We start from the raw sequence: 15,658 nt of genomic DNA on the forward strand, positions 1-15,658 counted from the left end.
ACATTAAGTGGAACTATAATGGTTGACATTAAAGGGGTTGCACATAATGTATACAATGAAAAAAAAACAAGATAATTACTTTACAAGTCCATTTATTAGGTTTTTGCAAAGATTAGATGAAAAATTACTAATTAACACCAGCTGATCAAACAAGAACCAGGCAAAGGTCACCTGGAGTCTATACAGTATGTGCGGCCTTTTAAGATATTCATGTTTTCTCTGTGTTTAGATGAATATTGTGCAGTTGCTTTTTCTGTCCGTATTTATTCATTCGCTGTCCTATTTATTTGGGGCCTGATCCACAAGAATAGCAGAGAATGGCATCAAGACAAAGATGTATATTAACATTATTTACAGTATATACATTATAAAAGGACAGATCTACAGTCAGGATGTGGACCTTTCGCTTGGAATTAGCAATGAATAACTGAAAAGAACTTCTTAGTCCTAGCAGAGTTCCAACTTTTTTTTAGAATTTTTTTCCCCTGAAATGAAAGAAACATTTTAAACATTGAGTGTTATTGGTTGGCTTTAGTCTAAATTATCATCACATTCTTAAAAAATGAAAGATCCTTTTCTCCCCATTTAAACGACAATGATCAAGTACAATCTGTGATACAAGGTACATAGTCAGGTCCATACCAGCATCACTGACTCAATGTGTGGGCATGGATGTACTTCTATACAATGTAGCCAATCTATAACAAGCTGTTTGCTTCATATGTACCGAGACTTATAAAAGCGAATATACCTAGAGGTACATTGCTTTTTTTTTTTTTTAATATATATATAATATGTCTCAGCTAGTAACTGCCCGAGCACTGTCACTTCAGAAGTGGGAGCGGCTGGGGGTAGCAGGCAGAAGCTTTAAGGACACTGGGGAGCATGGACAGGTAAGAATACAGTTTATTATTTTCTTTTAACATTCCTTAGCCATCGTCCAGGTATCACTTCTACACGTATCGATGTGCAGCCGTGGGCCGATGATTTTTTAAAGCAACTCTGTACCCACAATATGACACCCCTCCCAGACCACTTGTACCTTCAGGTAGCTGCTTTTAATCCAAGATCTTTCCAGCAGTCCGTTTGGCAGGTGATGCAGTTATTGTCCTAAAAAAAAAAATTTAAACTGGCAGCCTCGTGTCCTACGGGAGTGGCCTAGATTGTGTATGCATGTCCCTCCTCCCCGCCCTCCTCATTAGGAATGCTGCAGGCAGATTGCCTCCTATTCCTCAGCTGTGTCAGCCCGGCACATGGGCTGGATCGTTAAGACACCTGTGTAAATGTTCAGCATGGAAAAAAAGTTGGCAGTGGCATTCCTAATGATGAAGAGGGTGGGGAGGAGGGACCGAGGGGTGGTGCAAAGTTAGGGCACAGATATTATAAGCCACGGTTGTAGGGCACGGGGCTGTAAATTTAAAAGTTGTTTTTTAGGACAATGACTGCATCACCTGCCAAACTGACCGCAGGACAGATCTTGGATTAAAAGCAGCTATCCAAAGGTACAAGTGGTTTGGAGGGGTCAGATTGTGGGTACAGAGTCGCTTTAAGCTAGCTTAGACGACATCAGCCAATTATATTTTTCATCAGCTTATTGTTGTCGTTATTACACAGAGCTATAATCTGCCAAATCGCCCTTTGTGTAATAGGGCCCTTAGGGCATGTTCACACTCCACACTAACATACTGAAAAATAAGATACTAGCTCAACAAGAAATCCACATGTGATATCCATGCTGGTTCTTAATAAGCTATTTTGACCCTATGCATGGATGCAAAAAATGCATGCAAAAATAACTATTCTTCGCATTTGAATATTAATAGAGATGAGCGAACCCGAACGTTCGACATTTGATTAGCGGTGGCTGCTGAACTTGGATAAAGCTCTAAGGTTGTCTGGAAAACATGGATACAGCCAATGACTATATCCATGTTTTCCACGTAGCCTCAGGGCTTTATCCAACTTCAGCAGCCACCGCTATCAAATGCCGAAAGTTCGGGTTCAGATGAACTCAAGCATGCTCGAGGTTCGCTCATCTCTAAAAATGAATCATCTAACTACTAGAATGTCCTGTTAAAATCAACAAGAGACAGTTTACAGAAATAACAGGCCTGCTTTAGCACACATTTTTTCTGTCTCAGTGGCCTTTATACAGCTCTTGATAATAAATCAGCATGCAGCAAGAGCCCTCTAGTGGTGATCATATGCACAATATGTACATTGATCTGATGTGATGTTGTCTCTGCAGGATCTGCCCACTATGCTACTGGTTAAAGAGGTGTCACTACTGCAGTTAGTGGAAGGCTGAGTGGGTAGTTCTAGCAGGGACCACGTGTCAGGAACCAAAGAGCAGCAGGCACTGGGAGCTGTTGGGACAGTATCTGCAGGGATCGAGGTAAATATGGCTTCTTGTTTAAACTTACAGTACCTTCAGTCAAATATATAAAAAGATGTGTGCCATTAGAAGACCCCTTTAACAGTAGCTGCAGTTTATGGCCAACTAAAAGTTTATTACATTTTACTTTTCTCAAAAAAAAAAAAAAAAAAACTAGGGAAATACTTACTGGTTCAGAACTGTTCCTTATGTTAGAAATCAAATGTATATGATGTCTAATTCACATTTCTCTACCTATAAAAAAAAAAGCAACAAATAATTTTATACATTGAATATTTATTAGTTTACCTGTTTAAAGTGCTAGTGACGGGAAATATAGTTAGTTTGGGGATTAGATCATTTAAAAGAGTAGTTCAGAAGATCGTCTCATTAGTTTTTTAGTTGATATCATTTCTCTGGCTCTGGGATACTGATAAGAAGTCATGAAAAACAGATCTCTATAATGCTGCGTTTACACGTAACGATTATTGGCCCGATCGTACGATTAGCGATGTCGGATTTACGTTTTTTTTTTATTATAACGATCAGCGTTTAGATGGTACGATATATCGTACGAATATTCGCACTGCGATCGTTTTGCGATCGTTTAAGCCATTGGTTAAATCGGCGAACGACTGTTCACACGGAACGATTTGCGATTTTTTTGCGTACGATGAACGACGATTTGATGACCTGATGAAAGATCAAAATGTACGATTTATCGTGCGTCGTTCGAACGTTCGCTGCGTTTACACGTACGATTATCGTTTGAATTTGACCGTTATCGCGCAAATTCGCACGATAATCGTTACGTGTAAACGCAGCATTACACTCTGAGACTTTGGGTGGTATTACACGGGCCGAGCAGTGCCCGATAATACCTGTAAACGAGCAGCGATTTGCTAGATCGTTGCTCGTTTACTGGGCCTATTACACGGCCCGATAATCGTTTGACAAGAGCTGCAAGGACATCGTTACCGATGTCCTTGCAGCCCTTGCTAAACTGGCATACATTACCCATCCACGTTCCAGGGCTGCTCCTGCCGTCCGCTTCTCCCGGGGTCCCGTGCGCGCTCTAGCTTCACAGCGGCCTGTCAGCTGGTAGGCCGCTCAGCCAATCACAGGCCGAGACCGCCGCGGCCTGTGATTGGCTGAGCGGCCTACCAGCTGACAGGCCGCTGTGAAGCTAGAGAGCGCGCGGGACCCCGGGAGAAGGGGACGGCAGCAGCAGCCCTAGAACGTGGATGGGTAATGTATATCGTTAGTCGCCGGCCACGCACCGCTATTACACGTAGCGGTGCGCGGTCGGCGCCTGACAAAAATAGGGTCTAACCTATATCAACGATCAGCCGATGATCGTTGTCATCGGCTGATCGTTGCATTTATTACACGGAGCGATAATCGGCCGAATCGGGCCAATTCGGCCAATTATCGTTCCATGTAATAGTACCCTTTAGTGCCAGCTGCTTGAATAGGATACTACTGAGGTACAATAATCACATTTCATTAGTTATTATTTTTGTTAACGAAATTACTTATACAATGAGCTCAGTGTTATACGGAACTCTGCAAAATTATCATTTCATGTGCTGTTTAATATACAAATGACCCAAAATGTGAGTACTTTGTTTTTTCTGCTTTTAAAACTTTATTGCGTTTTTGTCCAAAACTTTACCCATAAATTAGCTGGGAGTCAACAGAGTAATATGAGATGTTATGGTATTTTATTTTTGCCAGTTTTTAGCTCAGTGATAGTTTTTCTGAATAATTCCCTGCTCTGGCTATGATATGTTTTCCAAGATCCTCTATAGCAGTGATTTTCAACCAGTGTGCCGTGGCACACTAGTGTGCCGCGACACATGGTCGGGTGTGCCGCGGGCAAAGTTCCCCAAACTATGGTGCCCCTGTGAAACAGGAGAAAACAATAGGGGAGAGAAACCTGGGGATGGTGGAGAAACAGGGGAGAGAAGCAGGGGGGAGAGAAGTATAGTGGAGAGAAGCAGGGGGAGAAGCACAGGAGAGAAGCAGGGGGGAGAAGTATGGTGGAGAGAAGCACAGGAGAGAAGAACAGGGGGAGAAGAAAATAGGCCCAGGTTTCACACTGAGTGAGTATAAATACATTTAGAATCTATATTATTAACTATATGTATAATATGTACTGTTTTAGTGTCATTTTGTGCCATTTTGGTTGGTGGTGTGCCCCGGGATTTTTTAAGTAGAAAAAGTGTGCTGCGGCTCAAAAAAGGTTGAAAATCACTGCTCTATAGGATGCAAAATGCCAGAAAAAAAACATTGAAAACAGATGTAATAAGATCAAGATACCTAGTGGCATAAAGAGAAGTACAATCTAGGCTCCTGTACTGCAGTTGACCGCTCTGTCCCCTGATTAGCCTCATTAGTGACGCATCATCATATGACCTGTGAACTACTAAAGCCCGTATTCCACGGGTCGTTGAAAAACAAGCGACTGCAACGATCAGCCGACATGAACGATGTCGGCTGATCGTTGCACTCTATTCCACGGAACGATTATCGTCCGTAGCAGTTGATATCGTCCAAAAACGAACGATAATCGTTCCGTGGAATAGGGCCTTAAGCTAAATGTGCCAGGAGAGTCTGGTTCACTCACACATATATGGCTGAGTTATAGTAGTTGCAGGTACTGACCCATAGTGAATGTATGAGGCAGCTGATCAGTAAGCTACTAAACTAGATGAGCTATTTAGCTAAATGCCAGCAGACGGAATCAGGAAAGTCTTGCCCCTTATGCCCCTATTCCACTGGTCGTCAGAGGAGCAAACGAGCGCTGTCAGCGCTCGTTTGCTCCTCGTTCGCCGCTCGCTGCCGCCGCTATTCAACGTGGCTGCAGCGAGCGGGTGAGTGCGGGAGGGGGCGGCGGGGAGCTGCGGGGGGGCTGCCCGGGGGATCGCTAGATCGTCCGGGCAGCCCATAGGATATAGCAGCATCTGCTGCCGACGCTCCTATTCAACGGAGCGACGTCAGCAGATCGCTGCTATATCAGTCGCTTGTTTTTCAACATGTTGAAAAACAAGCGACTGCAACTATCAGCCGACATGAACGATGTCGGCTGATCGTTGCACTCTATTCCACGGAACGATTATCGTCCGTAGCGGTCGATATCGTCCGAAAACGAACGATAATCGTTTCGTGGAATAGGGCCTTAAGTACCAGAAGAAATCGGGAGATCCTAGTTCATTCAGTGAGCTAATGAACTGAATACCAGAAGGAATCAGGAGAGTTACATGTATATAGTAATAGTAATAGTTCGATCACATGTATATGACTGAGCTCAGCAGTGACATCTGAGGTGTAAGAGGCACTGACTATGGTGAATGTATGAGAGAGCTGAAAAGCAGTATAACAGCAATTAACATAAAGTGAGGATATAGGAGCCAGAGCTGGCAACAAGACTGGAGCTCTGGGCTAACAAGATTACTTTATCCCAACAGGTGATCTGGATGAATACACTCTCTCACACTCAGACTCTCTCTCTCACACACACACACTCACAGACACTCTCACACATGGGCTGTGCATAGGTAGTGCACTTTAATAGTTTTTATTTTCTTTATAAGTTTTGTATTTTCTAGGATGTTCTGTGTTTTATTACTGCAAATGGCATTGTAACAGTGATAGAGCTGGAGATGCTGGGCTGGACTCACAGTGTCACTGTCGTGAAATATTTTTTTTGCAGAAATCAATAGTCCAGGCGATTTTAAGAAACTTTGTAATTGGGTTTATTATCCGAAAAATGCATTTTTATCATGAAAAAGCAGTTTGAAGCTCTCCCCCTGTCTTCATTGTTCTCCTATGGAGAGAGCTAAAGAAAAGACCAAAACAGGACAACAAAGAGTTAATCTACAAATCTCTCACAGGATATCTCCTGTGACAGTCACCAGTGACCTGTCTGAGCTCGGATTACAGCTGTCACCCAGCTCCGTGCCTCTGTTATCTGCTTTCTGCTGTCGGCTAACTCCCTCCTTCCTCCTCCCCCCTCCCCTCTCCCTAGAGCAGACAGGGTACGTCTCCTGCAACAAGTCACAATTTTCAGATTTTTTGGAGTGGATGAAAAAGAGGAAGGAGGGGGGGACCTGGGAAAAGGCTTTTTACATGCAGATAATGGCAGATTTGGCTAATAAACCCAATTACAAAGTTTCTTAAAATCGCCTGGACTATTGATTTCTGCAAAAAAAAAAAAAATACGACAGTGACTCTTTAAGTTCATGATGAACTAATCTTTGCCTGAAAAGTGAACTAGATTATTTAGTTCACTTTGAAGATTAGTTCATTTTGAAGTAATAATTTATGAACTACTCATCACTACAAAGTGCATTTCCAGCTAACATACTTTACTGTGCTTTTATACTGTATAAAGAGTTTTTGTTTTATGCCCATTTAAAATGTTAGTATATAGTGAAGTATGGTTGATTTAGTTTTCCAGTTGATGATAACATAAAGGGATGGTGGTCTTTACCTTCCTAGCATTTTGTTGGTTTTCCCTTCCATGTATGCTGCTGGGTAATGTGTGTACCATCCGTACAGGAGCACAATAAGGAACCCGGTCTGTATCTGAACAACTGCGAATAGTGCTAACTGGAGAAAGATAGTAAGGACTTGTTGGTTCTCTCTGGTATGTTCGCGTCAGGAAGGTATCCTTGGGGGAAAAAAATGCCATTAACAATGTGCAGGAGATCAAAAACATTGATGGCCTATCATTAGAACAGGCTATCAATGCTTAATCAATTTAGGAGTACAAACACACACACCGTATACGCAGCAAATATGCAGCAGGTCTGCAGCAGATTTGATGGTGCAGATTTGATGCTGTGTTCAGTTATTTAGATCTAATCTGCTGCGTATTTAGTGCGTATTTGCTGCGTATCGCAGCAGTAAATACGCTGCGTATACGGTGTGTGTGTTTATACCCTAAAGGAGAAGTCCAGCGAATTTTTTTTTTAAGAAAGTATTGTATTGCCCCCCCCCCCCCAAAAAAAAAAGTTACACAAATCACCAATATAAACTTATTAGGGGAAATGCTTATAATGGTTTTTTTTTCCCTGCACTTACTACTGCATCAAGGCTTCACTTCCTGGATAAAATGGTGATGTCACGACCCGACTCGCAGAGCTGTGCGGGCTGTGGCTGCTGGAGAGGATGATAGCAGGGGAATTCTCAGTGTCAGTCCAGTGCCCTGTGTCCCTCAATGTCTCTCTGCCATAATCCTCTCCAGCAGCCACAGCCCGCACAGCTCTGGGAATTGGGTCGTGACATCACCATGTTATCCAGAAAGTGAGGCCTTGATGCAGTCATAAGTGCAAGGGAAAAAAAATCACTTTATGTGCATTTCCCGTAATAAGTGTATATTGGTGATTTGTATAACTTTTGGGGGGGCAATACAATACTTTAATAAAAATTTTCGCCAGACTTCTGCTTTAAGTCTGAATAATTGTGTATATTTCTGGCCCTGTAAAGAGTAAAGGCAGACTTACACTTCCATGCAAATTATATTTTGATCTTAGATTGCTATTCCAAAGGCAGTGAGTATTCATAAACCGGTCCTCCTGTTTCAAGGCCTGAATTTCTAATTTAAGCTCATTTAGCTGATTTTCAAGTCGTTTACTCTTTTCAAGGTAGTCCATTCTGCAAAAACATCAATATGTATGTTTCTTTTCTGTGAGGAGGATACATGTTGTCCATCTACATGTTTAAGTGCAAAAAGTGACAACTAACAAGCCTACCATGGAGGTAGAAGTGCATATTTATAATATGAAAAACAACAAAAATTAAACATTAACAATACAGTGTACAATGGCATCATATAATGGGAAAAAAACGACACATGCCAGGCCTCAACATCAAAAAATGCTCATGCCCTGTAGAGCAGCCACTTCAGACTCTGGTCTCATTATCTTTGGCCCACAATGAAAGGCAGTGATTTCCTACAGCTTGCCCACTGATTCACAAGGCTTGCCAGGGAAGGAATCAAGTGGATTTCTAAAGCTGACCTGTAGACGTATACAAGGGGGGTCTGTGGTGGCATTGGGGTTAATTGAAGACATGGGGAGGGCAGAGGGGATTAAAGGGGTACTACTGGATAACCCCTTTAATTGCAGATGGGGGGGACCTCTTTCTTCCTGTCCTATGTTTGTCATGCCATAGCAATTTATCATATCATTTGTCACAGTGTTCAGTGCCTGGAGACGCTCGCCAGGAACGCCACATACACGATTCAATAAACATTAAGGTTGGCTATAGACTATATGTCCACCATGAGCAGAGCCTATTGTATTTACACTTTAAGGCTAGGTTCACACTATGTAACTGTGCAGCTGTATTTTTTATGCGGCTGTAAATGTGCGGATGAAACTCCGGCCCTGGGAAAAAATAGACATGCGGCTCAAAACATACGGTCATTTACTTTGAAATCTGGTTCAACTAAAAATAACAAATAAAATCTTAAGAAAGTGATGCAAACACCTCTGGATGCATCTGGGAAAGCAGGGAACACAGTTTACATGAATTGCTATTACCGGGGTTTGCGATCCTCTGCACTATAGCCGATGTCTCTCATGGTTAATATATTAAAATAATAAAACACATTTTCGTTGTAATAAAGTGCCTTTCGTTGTTCAATAATTAAATTTAAACTAATCCATCATTTTGCAATTAAATATACTGTTAAAATAAATAGATATATAAATAAATGTATATTTATATATATATATTTATTTTTTGACAGTATATTTAATTGCACAATGATGGATTCGTTAGAATTAAATTATTGACCAACGAAACTGAAATTATTTCAACGAAATTGTGTTTTATTAATTAAATATTAATTAGTACAGGAAGCTCCATAAGCCGTTAGTTCATATTGCCGGCAATAGAGCATTCTGTACTAATCATCACTTTACTTTAATGAAAACATCAAATGTTTCTTCTAATTATGTTATGACAATAGCATTATTAGAAGAAACATTTAGAATTATATGTGCGCTCAGCTGATTGGCTGATCGGCTCAGCGCACATATAATGAGCCGGTCCGCAGCACAGTGACTTCATTGTGCTGCGGACCAGCGAAGAGGCAACATCGGGGTGAGTATACAGCTCTCCCCACCCCCTCCCCAGCACTGCACCCCTCCCAGCAAGGAAGGGGGGGTCACTTAACCCCTTCCTTGCTGGGATGGGTGCAGTCTGACATCAGTCTGGCCCCCAAGGGGTTAAGGGGGATGCAATACATCCTCCCTTAACCCCTTGGGGGCCAGACTGTAAGTAGCGATCTGTAAAGATGCTGCATACTGTAAGGAGCACAACACCGCTCACAATGATGGGTGTTGTGCTCCTGTTTGTGTGTTTTTTGTGTGTTTCTCCCTTTTTGTTTTTCAGATATCGGTATCCTAGGGATTACGTCGGATTCCGTGGACTACGTCGATGACCAGCGTTTTTTTAATGTTTTTTTTTTTAATAAAATGGTCAATGAGGGGTGTGGGGGTGTTTTTATTTGAATAAAAAAATTTTTTAACTTGTGTCTTGTCTTTATTTCTTTACTTTATAGACTTAGTAGTGGAAGCCGTCTAATAGACGGAATCCATTACTAAGTTGGGGCCTAGTGTTAGCCGGTATAAAATGGCTAACACTAACCCCCTATTATTACCCCAGTACCCAATGCCACCAGGGGTACTGGGAAGAGCCGGGTGCCAGTGGTCCCGAGCGTCAAAATTGGCGCTCCTGGACCGGGCGGCAGCAGGCTGGTAAGATTTAGGCTGGGGGGGGCCTAAAACAATGGCTCTTCCCACCCTGGTGTTACCAGGCTGCTGTCGTTTGGTTTTTAACCCGGCTGGTTATAAAAATAGGGGGACCCTATGCGTTTTTTTTTAAAATAAATAAATAATTTAAAAAAAACGCATTGGGTCCCCCCTATTTTTATAACCAGCCGGGTTAAAAACCAAACGACAGCAGCCTGGTAACACCAGGGTGGGAAGAGCCATTGTTTTAGGCCCTCCCCAGCCTAAATCTTACCAGCCTGCTGCCACCCGGTCCAGGAGTGCCAATTTTGACGCTCCGGGACCACTGGCACCCGGCTCTTCCCAGTACCCCTGGTGGCATTGGGTACTGGGGTAATAATAGGGGGTTAGTGTTAGCCATTTTATACCGGCTAACACTAGGCCCCAACTTAGTAATGGATTCCGTCTATTAGACGGCTTCCACTACTAAGTCTATAAAGTAAAGAAATAAAGACAAGACACAAGTTAAAAAAATTTTTTATTCAAATAAAAACACCCCCACACCCCTCATTGACCATTTTATTAAAAAAAAAAACATAAAAAAAAACGCTGGTCATCGACGTAGTCCACGGAATCCGACGTAATCCCCAGGATACCGATATCTGAAAAACAAAAAGGGAGAAACACACAAAAAACACACAAACAGGAGCACAACACCCATCATTGTGAGCGGTGTTGTGCTCCTTACAGTATGCAGCATCTTTACAGATCGCTACTTACAGTCTGGCCCCCAAGGGGTTAAGGTAGGATGTATTGCATCCCCCTTAACCCCTTGGGGGCCAGACTGATGTCAGACTGCACCCATCCCAGCAAGGAAGGGGTTAACTGACCCCCCCTTCCTTACTGGGAGGGGTGCAGTGCTGGGGAGGGGGTGGGGAGAGCTCTATACTCACCCCGATGTTGTCTCTTCGCTGGTCCGCAGCACAATGAAGTCACTGTGCTGGGGACCCGCAAATTATATGTGCTCTGAGCCGATCAGCCAATCAGCTGAGCGCACATATAATTCTAAATGTTTCTTCTAATAATGCTATTGTGATAACATAATTAGAAGAAACATTTGATGTTTTCATTAAAGTAAAGTGATGATTAGTACAGAAAGCTTTATTGCCGGCATATGAATTAACGGCTTATGGAGCTTCCTGTACTAATTAATATTTAATTAATAAAACACAATTTCGTTGAAATAAATTCAGTTTCGTTGGTCAATAATTTAATTCTAACGAATCCATTATTGTGCAATTAAATATACTGTCAAAAAATAAATATATATATAAATATACATTTATTTATATATCTATTTATTTTAACAGTATATTTAATTGCAAAATGATGGATTCGTTAGAATTAAATTATTGACCAACGAAAGGGACTTTATTACAAAGAGAATGTGTTTTATTAATTTAATATATTAACTATTAGAGGCATCGGCATTCGGCATCATTGCCGGCTATTTTTGAAGTACTCCTTACGGACCGCCTGTCAATCCTTGGCCGCATGTCCAGCCGCAAACAATGGTCTTGTTCATTTTTTACGGGTCCGTTTACGATCGGGCCGTAGATTCATACATAGTGTGCACTGTGCAGCCACATATCCTATACTTTCCAGCGTACGCATGAACCACCAAAAATACCGCTGCACAATTACAGCCGCAAATACAGCCGCACAGTTACATAGTCTGAACCTGGCCTATACAACATACCTCTCCCTTTCTATTTCCAACGATAACCTTTTGTATTCAGTATCAACATCTTGTCGGAGAATCTTATTGTCATAACCATTTTCTGAAACATCCTGTGGAAGACCTTTTTGGGGCAACTAAAATAAAAAGAAATAATTACATTTACAGTGAGACTTAGGGCCCTATTCCACCGGACAATTATTGTTCGCATAATCGTTAACGATCTCAAACGACCGCTATTGCGAAAGACCTGAAAACGTTCACTCATTTCCATGGAACGATAATCATTACTTATGATCGTATTTGCGATCGTTTTCTCTTCGCTATTTCTTCGCTATTGCGTTCGTATCTACTGCGAACGACCGAACGACGTCTTATTCAATGCGAACGTTTTGGGAACGAGCAACAATAAAAATTGGTCCAGGTCTTATAAAGCGATGAACGATTTCTCGTTCGGTCGTTAATCGTTAACTGCATTTTAACCGAATGATTATCGTTTAGATTCGAACGATTTAACGATAATCTGTACGATAATCGTCCGGTGGAATAGGGCCCTTAAAGGGAAAATATCAGATCCCTAGAGCCCTACACCCTGGCCGTAATACCTGACAATCACTATTCTATGCAGACTGTGATGCCATGAATTCTGCCTGTACTCAGGATCGCAGTCGAGCTGGTCTGGGAGGGAAGAGGATGCAGCGAGCTAACGGTACAAGCAATGATCAAAGTTGTCTTTTCAGTGTTTGCTGTTATCATCTGTCAGTTACTGGGGCCAGCGTGTGTGGCAATGGGGACCTGCAAGGTTCCCCTATAATTAACAGAGATGTTCAGTTGTGTAATGTTAATTTGGCATGTTAAAATAGGGCAGTGGTCCTCAACTAGCAGACTTAGATTAAAATCTTGTCAAGTGTGGTGGTGGGGGGGGGGGGGGGGGAACCAGTTGTTCAAACCCCAGAGCCTTGATATTATGGAGGCATTAGAGAAGGGAAGTGTGTTTTACAGTGGGTCCTCTATCAGGAGCAGAACTACAAAATGGAACTGAAATTTCTAGATACTCCAACAAATAATGGGTGAGAGGGCCTATCTTTTAGACTATGTCCAGAACATGTCCGTCATCTTGAGCCACCATATTGGGCAAATTGGCAATGGGAAGGTGGTCACGTAGCATACTAACCAGAATTGTCTCAAAAATTGATCGCCACTATCAGGATCAGCAGACATGAGCACACTGTGTCACATGCCAGTCTGTCCCTAAAGACGTTGTCTAAGCGTATCCTCCATTCTTTACAAGATACTACTCATGGTGGAGATAGACTTTCTCAGAGGATATGACAGGTCCCTACCTCTCAAGATAAATGGAACACTTGATAATTGGTCCAGGCAGACAAGATGGCAAGAGTGGTAACCACTTGAGTTGCCAAACAGACAGTACAGGCAAATACGTAGACACTGACCAAACCACATGCAGGTGACGGATGCTGGAGACGAAAACACTGGTGCAGGTCACACAATGCAGGTCACTTGATGCAGGAACAAGTAGCTGGTATGAACACGGGTTGGGTCAGGTTCACACTCAGGACAATAAATAACTGGGAGGATCAGATAGCAGGAATAGGAACGCAACTGGGACACCAGGACAAGAACGGGAACCAGGACAGTGGGTCCAGGAACACCAGGCAGGGTATATACAGGTGACAAATTACAGGACACTCAGTCAGGGATAATGTGCAGGAAGCTTCCTGCCTCCTTATATAATTTCACAGCCACAGGATGAGGTAGAGATGATTAATGCACTGTGCCTTCAAACCTGGGAAGGGTGCGCACGCGCCCCCACTAGTGCCCGAATCTATACTGCACAAAGCAAGGAAGAGAGAGGACACACCCTGCTCCATGTGGCTAGGCCTCAAGGACCCAGACCATGACGGAGATCAGGGCATGGTAATGCCGTGGTAGTGAGTAAAAGCTATCTACACTGCTGAAATCTGCATTAAAGGGGTTATCCAGCGGGAAAAAAAAATTCAAATCAACTGGTGTCAGAAAGTTATAAAGATAAGTAATTTACTTCTATTAAAAAATCTCAAGTCTTCCCATACTTATTAGCTGCTGTATGTCCTGCAAGAAATGTTGTTTTATTTCCAGTCTGACAACAGTGCTCTATGCTGACATTTCTGGCCTAGACAGGAACGGTCCTGAGAAGGAGAGGTTTTCTATGGGGATTCTATGGGAGTTCTTTCTGTGTTGATAACTTTTGAATAACAAATCTGATTGTAAAAATCGATTCCTGAGACAATTCTGGTCTTTGATATGCTACAAGCCCCCCTTCACATTGAGAAAACTTGCCTTTGATCCAATATGATGCCATGTTCGACGATGGAGGCCGTGTTCTGGGATATTTAGCTATGGGATATTCAGCTATGTAATTTTTTTCTTCTGTTTCTAACATAAAAAACTTTTGATTTGTATAAATATGCTGTTCTGGGGCCTGGTTCGGTGGGAATTAAATTTGGCACGTCTGGTTCAAGCATAAGTTCTTGGGTCTGGTCTGGTTAAGGGTTCTGGTTTTTGGTTTTTGTAAATTGGTTTGCAAAATGCTAAGAAGACAACAGACCCTGAACGCAGATCCAGGTAAGCAGATCCTTACCAACACTAGGTATGGTAGCGACCCCATAGAATCATATCTGCCACTCGCATATTTTAATTATTTTGTCATAGTTTAAAAATGTCTTCATCTACCCCTACTACTGGTACTCTGCGGCTTTTTCTGTTCATACCCAGCTGCACTTCACCGTGTCTACTCACAGGCTGACAAATAGTGCCAAGTTCTAGAAGTCTCTTCTTTGCCATCCGTTCAGCTTCTCTGGCTTTTTGTAAGTCCTGCTCTAGCAGCTCAGCCTCCTTTGCTCTGTCAATAAAGCAAAAGTAAAAAAAAATTATGTTATTAATAGAAACAGAATATAAGTGGTTCACTTGAATACACAAGGCTATTAGAACTCATATATTTCAGTTCTACTACAGGAAAGTGAAATAATCATATGTAAATCATTACAAAAAACAGTCTATAAAAATAAATGATGAAATTAAATCTGCCAGCCCGTTTACGCTATCTTATCTGAGAGCAGCATAAAGCCGCGACAGACGCAAATCTCAGCAGTGTGTCATTCATGTGTGAATATGTTTTAATATTGGTGATCGCTGGTGTATTCATGTGTTAAACCCTCCACCCCCTTCTCCCCAACTCCATCCTTTTCTTCCCACCATTGATTAACAGCTTTCTCCCAAATAATGTGCATAGGGGGAACATTAATAGAAAGAATCCAAAGAAAGAAAGTGTATGTCACAATACGAAAACGGCATATCAAACATAATATAAATATACTGCCACAAAAAAAAAAAAAAAAGCCTTGGCACTAATCAATGGCACTAATCAATGACATAGACACTAGAGTATGTCCACCACTTTGCACATGGAAGCTTCTTTGCTGTATATACTGTATATATTAACTATATAACCTCTCCATCAGGTGGTTCTCAACTTCGAACATAGTCCATTCATAATCCAAGATCAGGTCTATTTATCAAATAAAGTTTTTATGATACATCCTGCCTTATGATCTTAGACAACATAAATATACTCATTTGTCCATCCCAAAATTTTAAATCCATTAAAACCAATTCATACCAGGACTGTTGCGGTATGCCAGGTCCCAGGACCAAGTACTATTGCGCTAATCCCTCTGTCTAAAACACAGTGCAATAACAAGATAATTGCCTAAAAGAAATATGGTGCAATCACATAAAATA

The 15,658-nt window shown here is 41.9% G+C and overlaps 1 protein-coding gene across 2 annotated transcripts in view; it reads right to left on the bottom strand.

The window, feature by feature from the left end:
* Nucleotides 1–75: 75 nt before the first annotated feature.
* The window catches only part of LOC138792984 (merlin-like), a 57,921-nt gene continuing 42,338 nt past the window's right edge, over nucleotides 76–15,658 (bottom strand). For both annotated transcript variants that reach the window (XM_069971181.1, XM_069971182.1), the window contains exons 14-19: nucleotides 14,657–14,759; nucleotides 11,879–11,994; nucleotides 7,885–8,035; nucleotides 6,870–7,049; nucleotides 2,565–2,629; nucleotides 76–485 (exon numbers count right to left, since the gene is read on the bottom strand). In XM_069971181.1, coding sequence (XP_069827282.1) covers nucleotides 2,594–2,629; nucleotides 6,870–7,049; nucleotides 7,885–8,035; nucleotides 11,879–11,994; nucleotides 14,657–14,759 — 586 coding nt within the window. In that variant the 3' untranslated portion in view covers nucleotides 76–485; nucleotides 2,565–2,593. The remainder of the gene's footprint in view (nucleotides 486–2,564; nucleotides 2,630–6,869; nucleotides 7,050–7,884; nucleotides 8,036–11,878; nucleotides 11,995–14,656; nucleotides 14,760–15,658) is intronic.

Source organism: Dendropsophus ebraccatus, chromosome 5 (genome assembly GCF_027789765.1).
Source record: "Dendropsophus ebraccatus isolate aDenEbr1 chromosome 5, aDenEbr1.pat, whole genome shotgun sequence".
NCBI classification, from domain to species: Eukaryota; Metazoa; Chordata; class Amphibia; order Anura; family Hylidae; genus Dendropsophus; species Dendropsophus ebraccatus.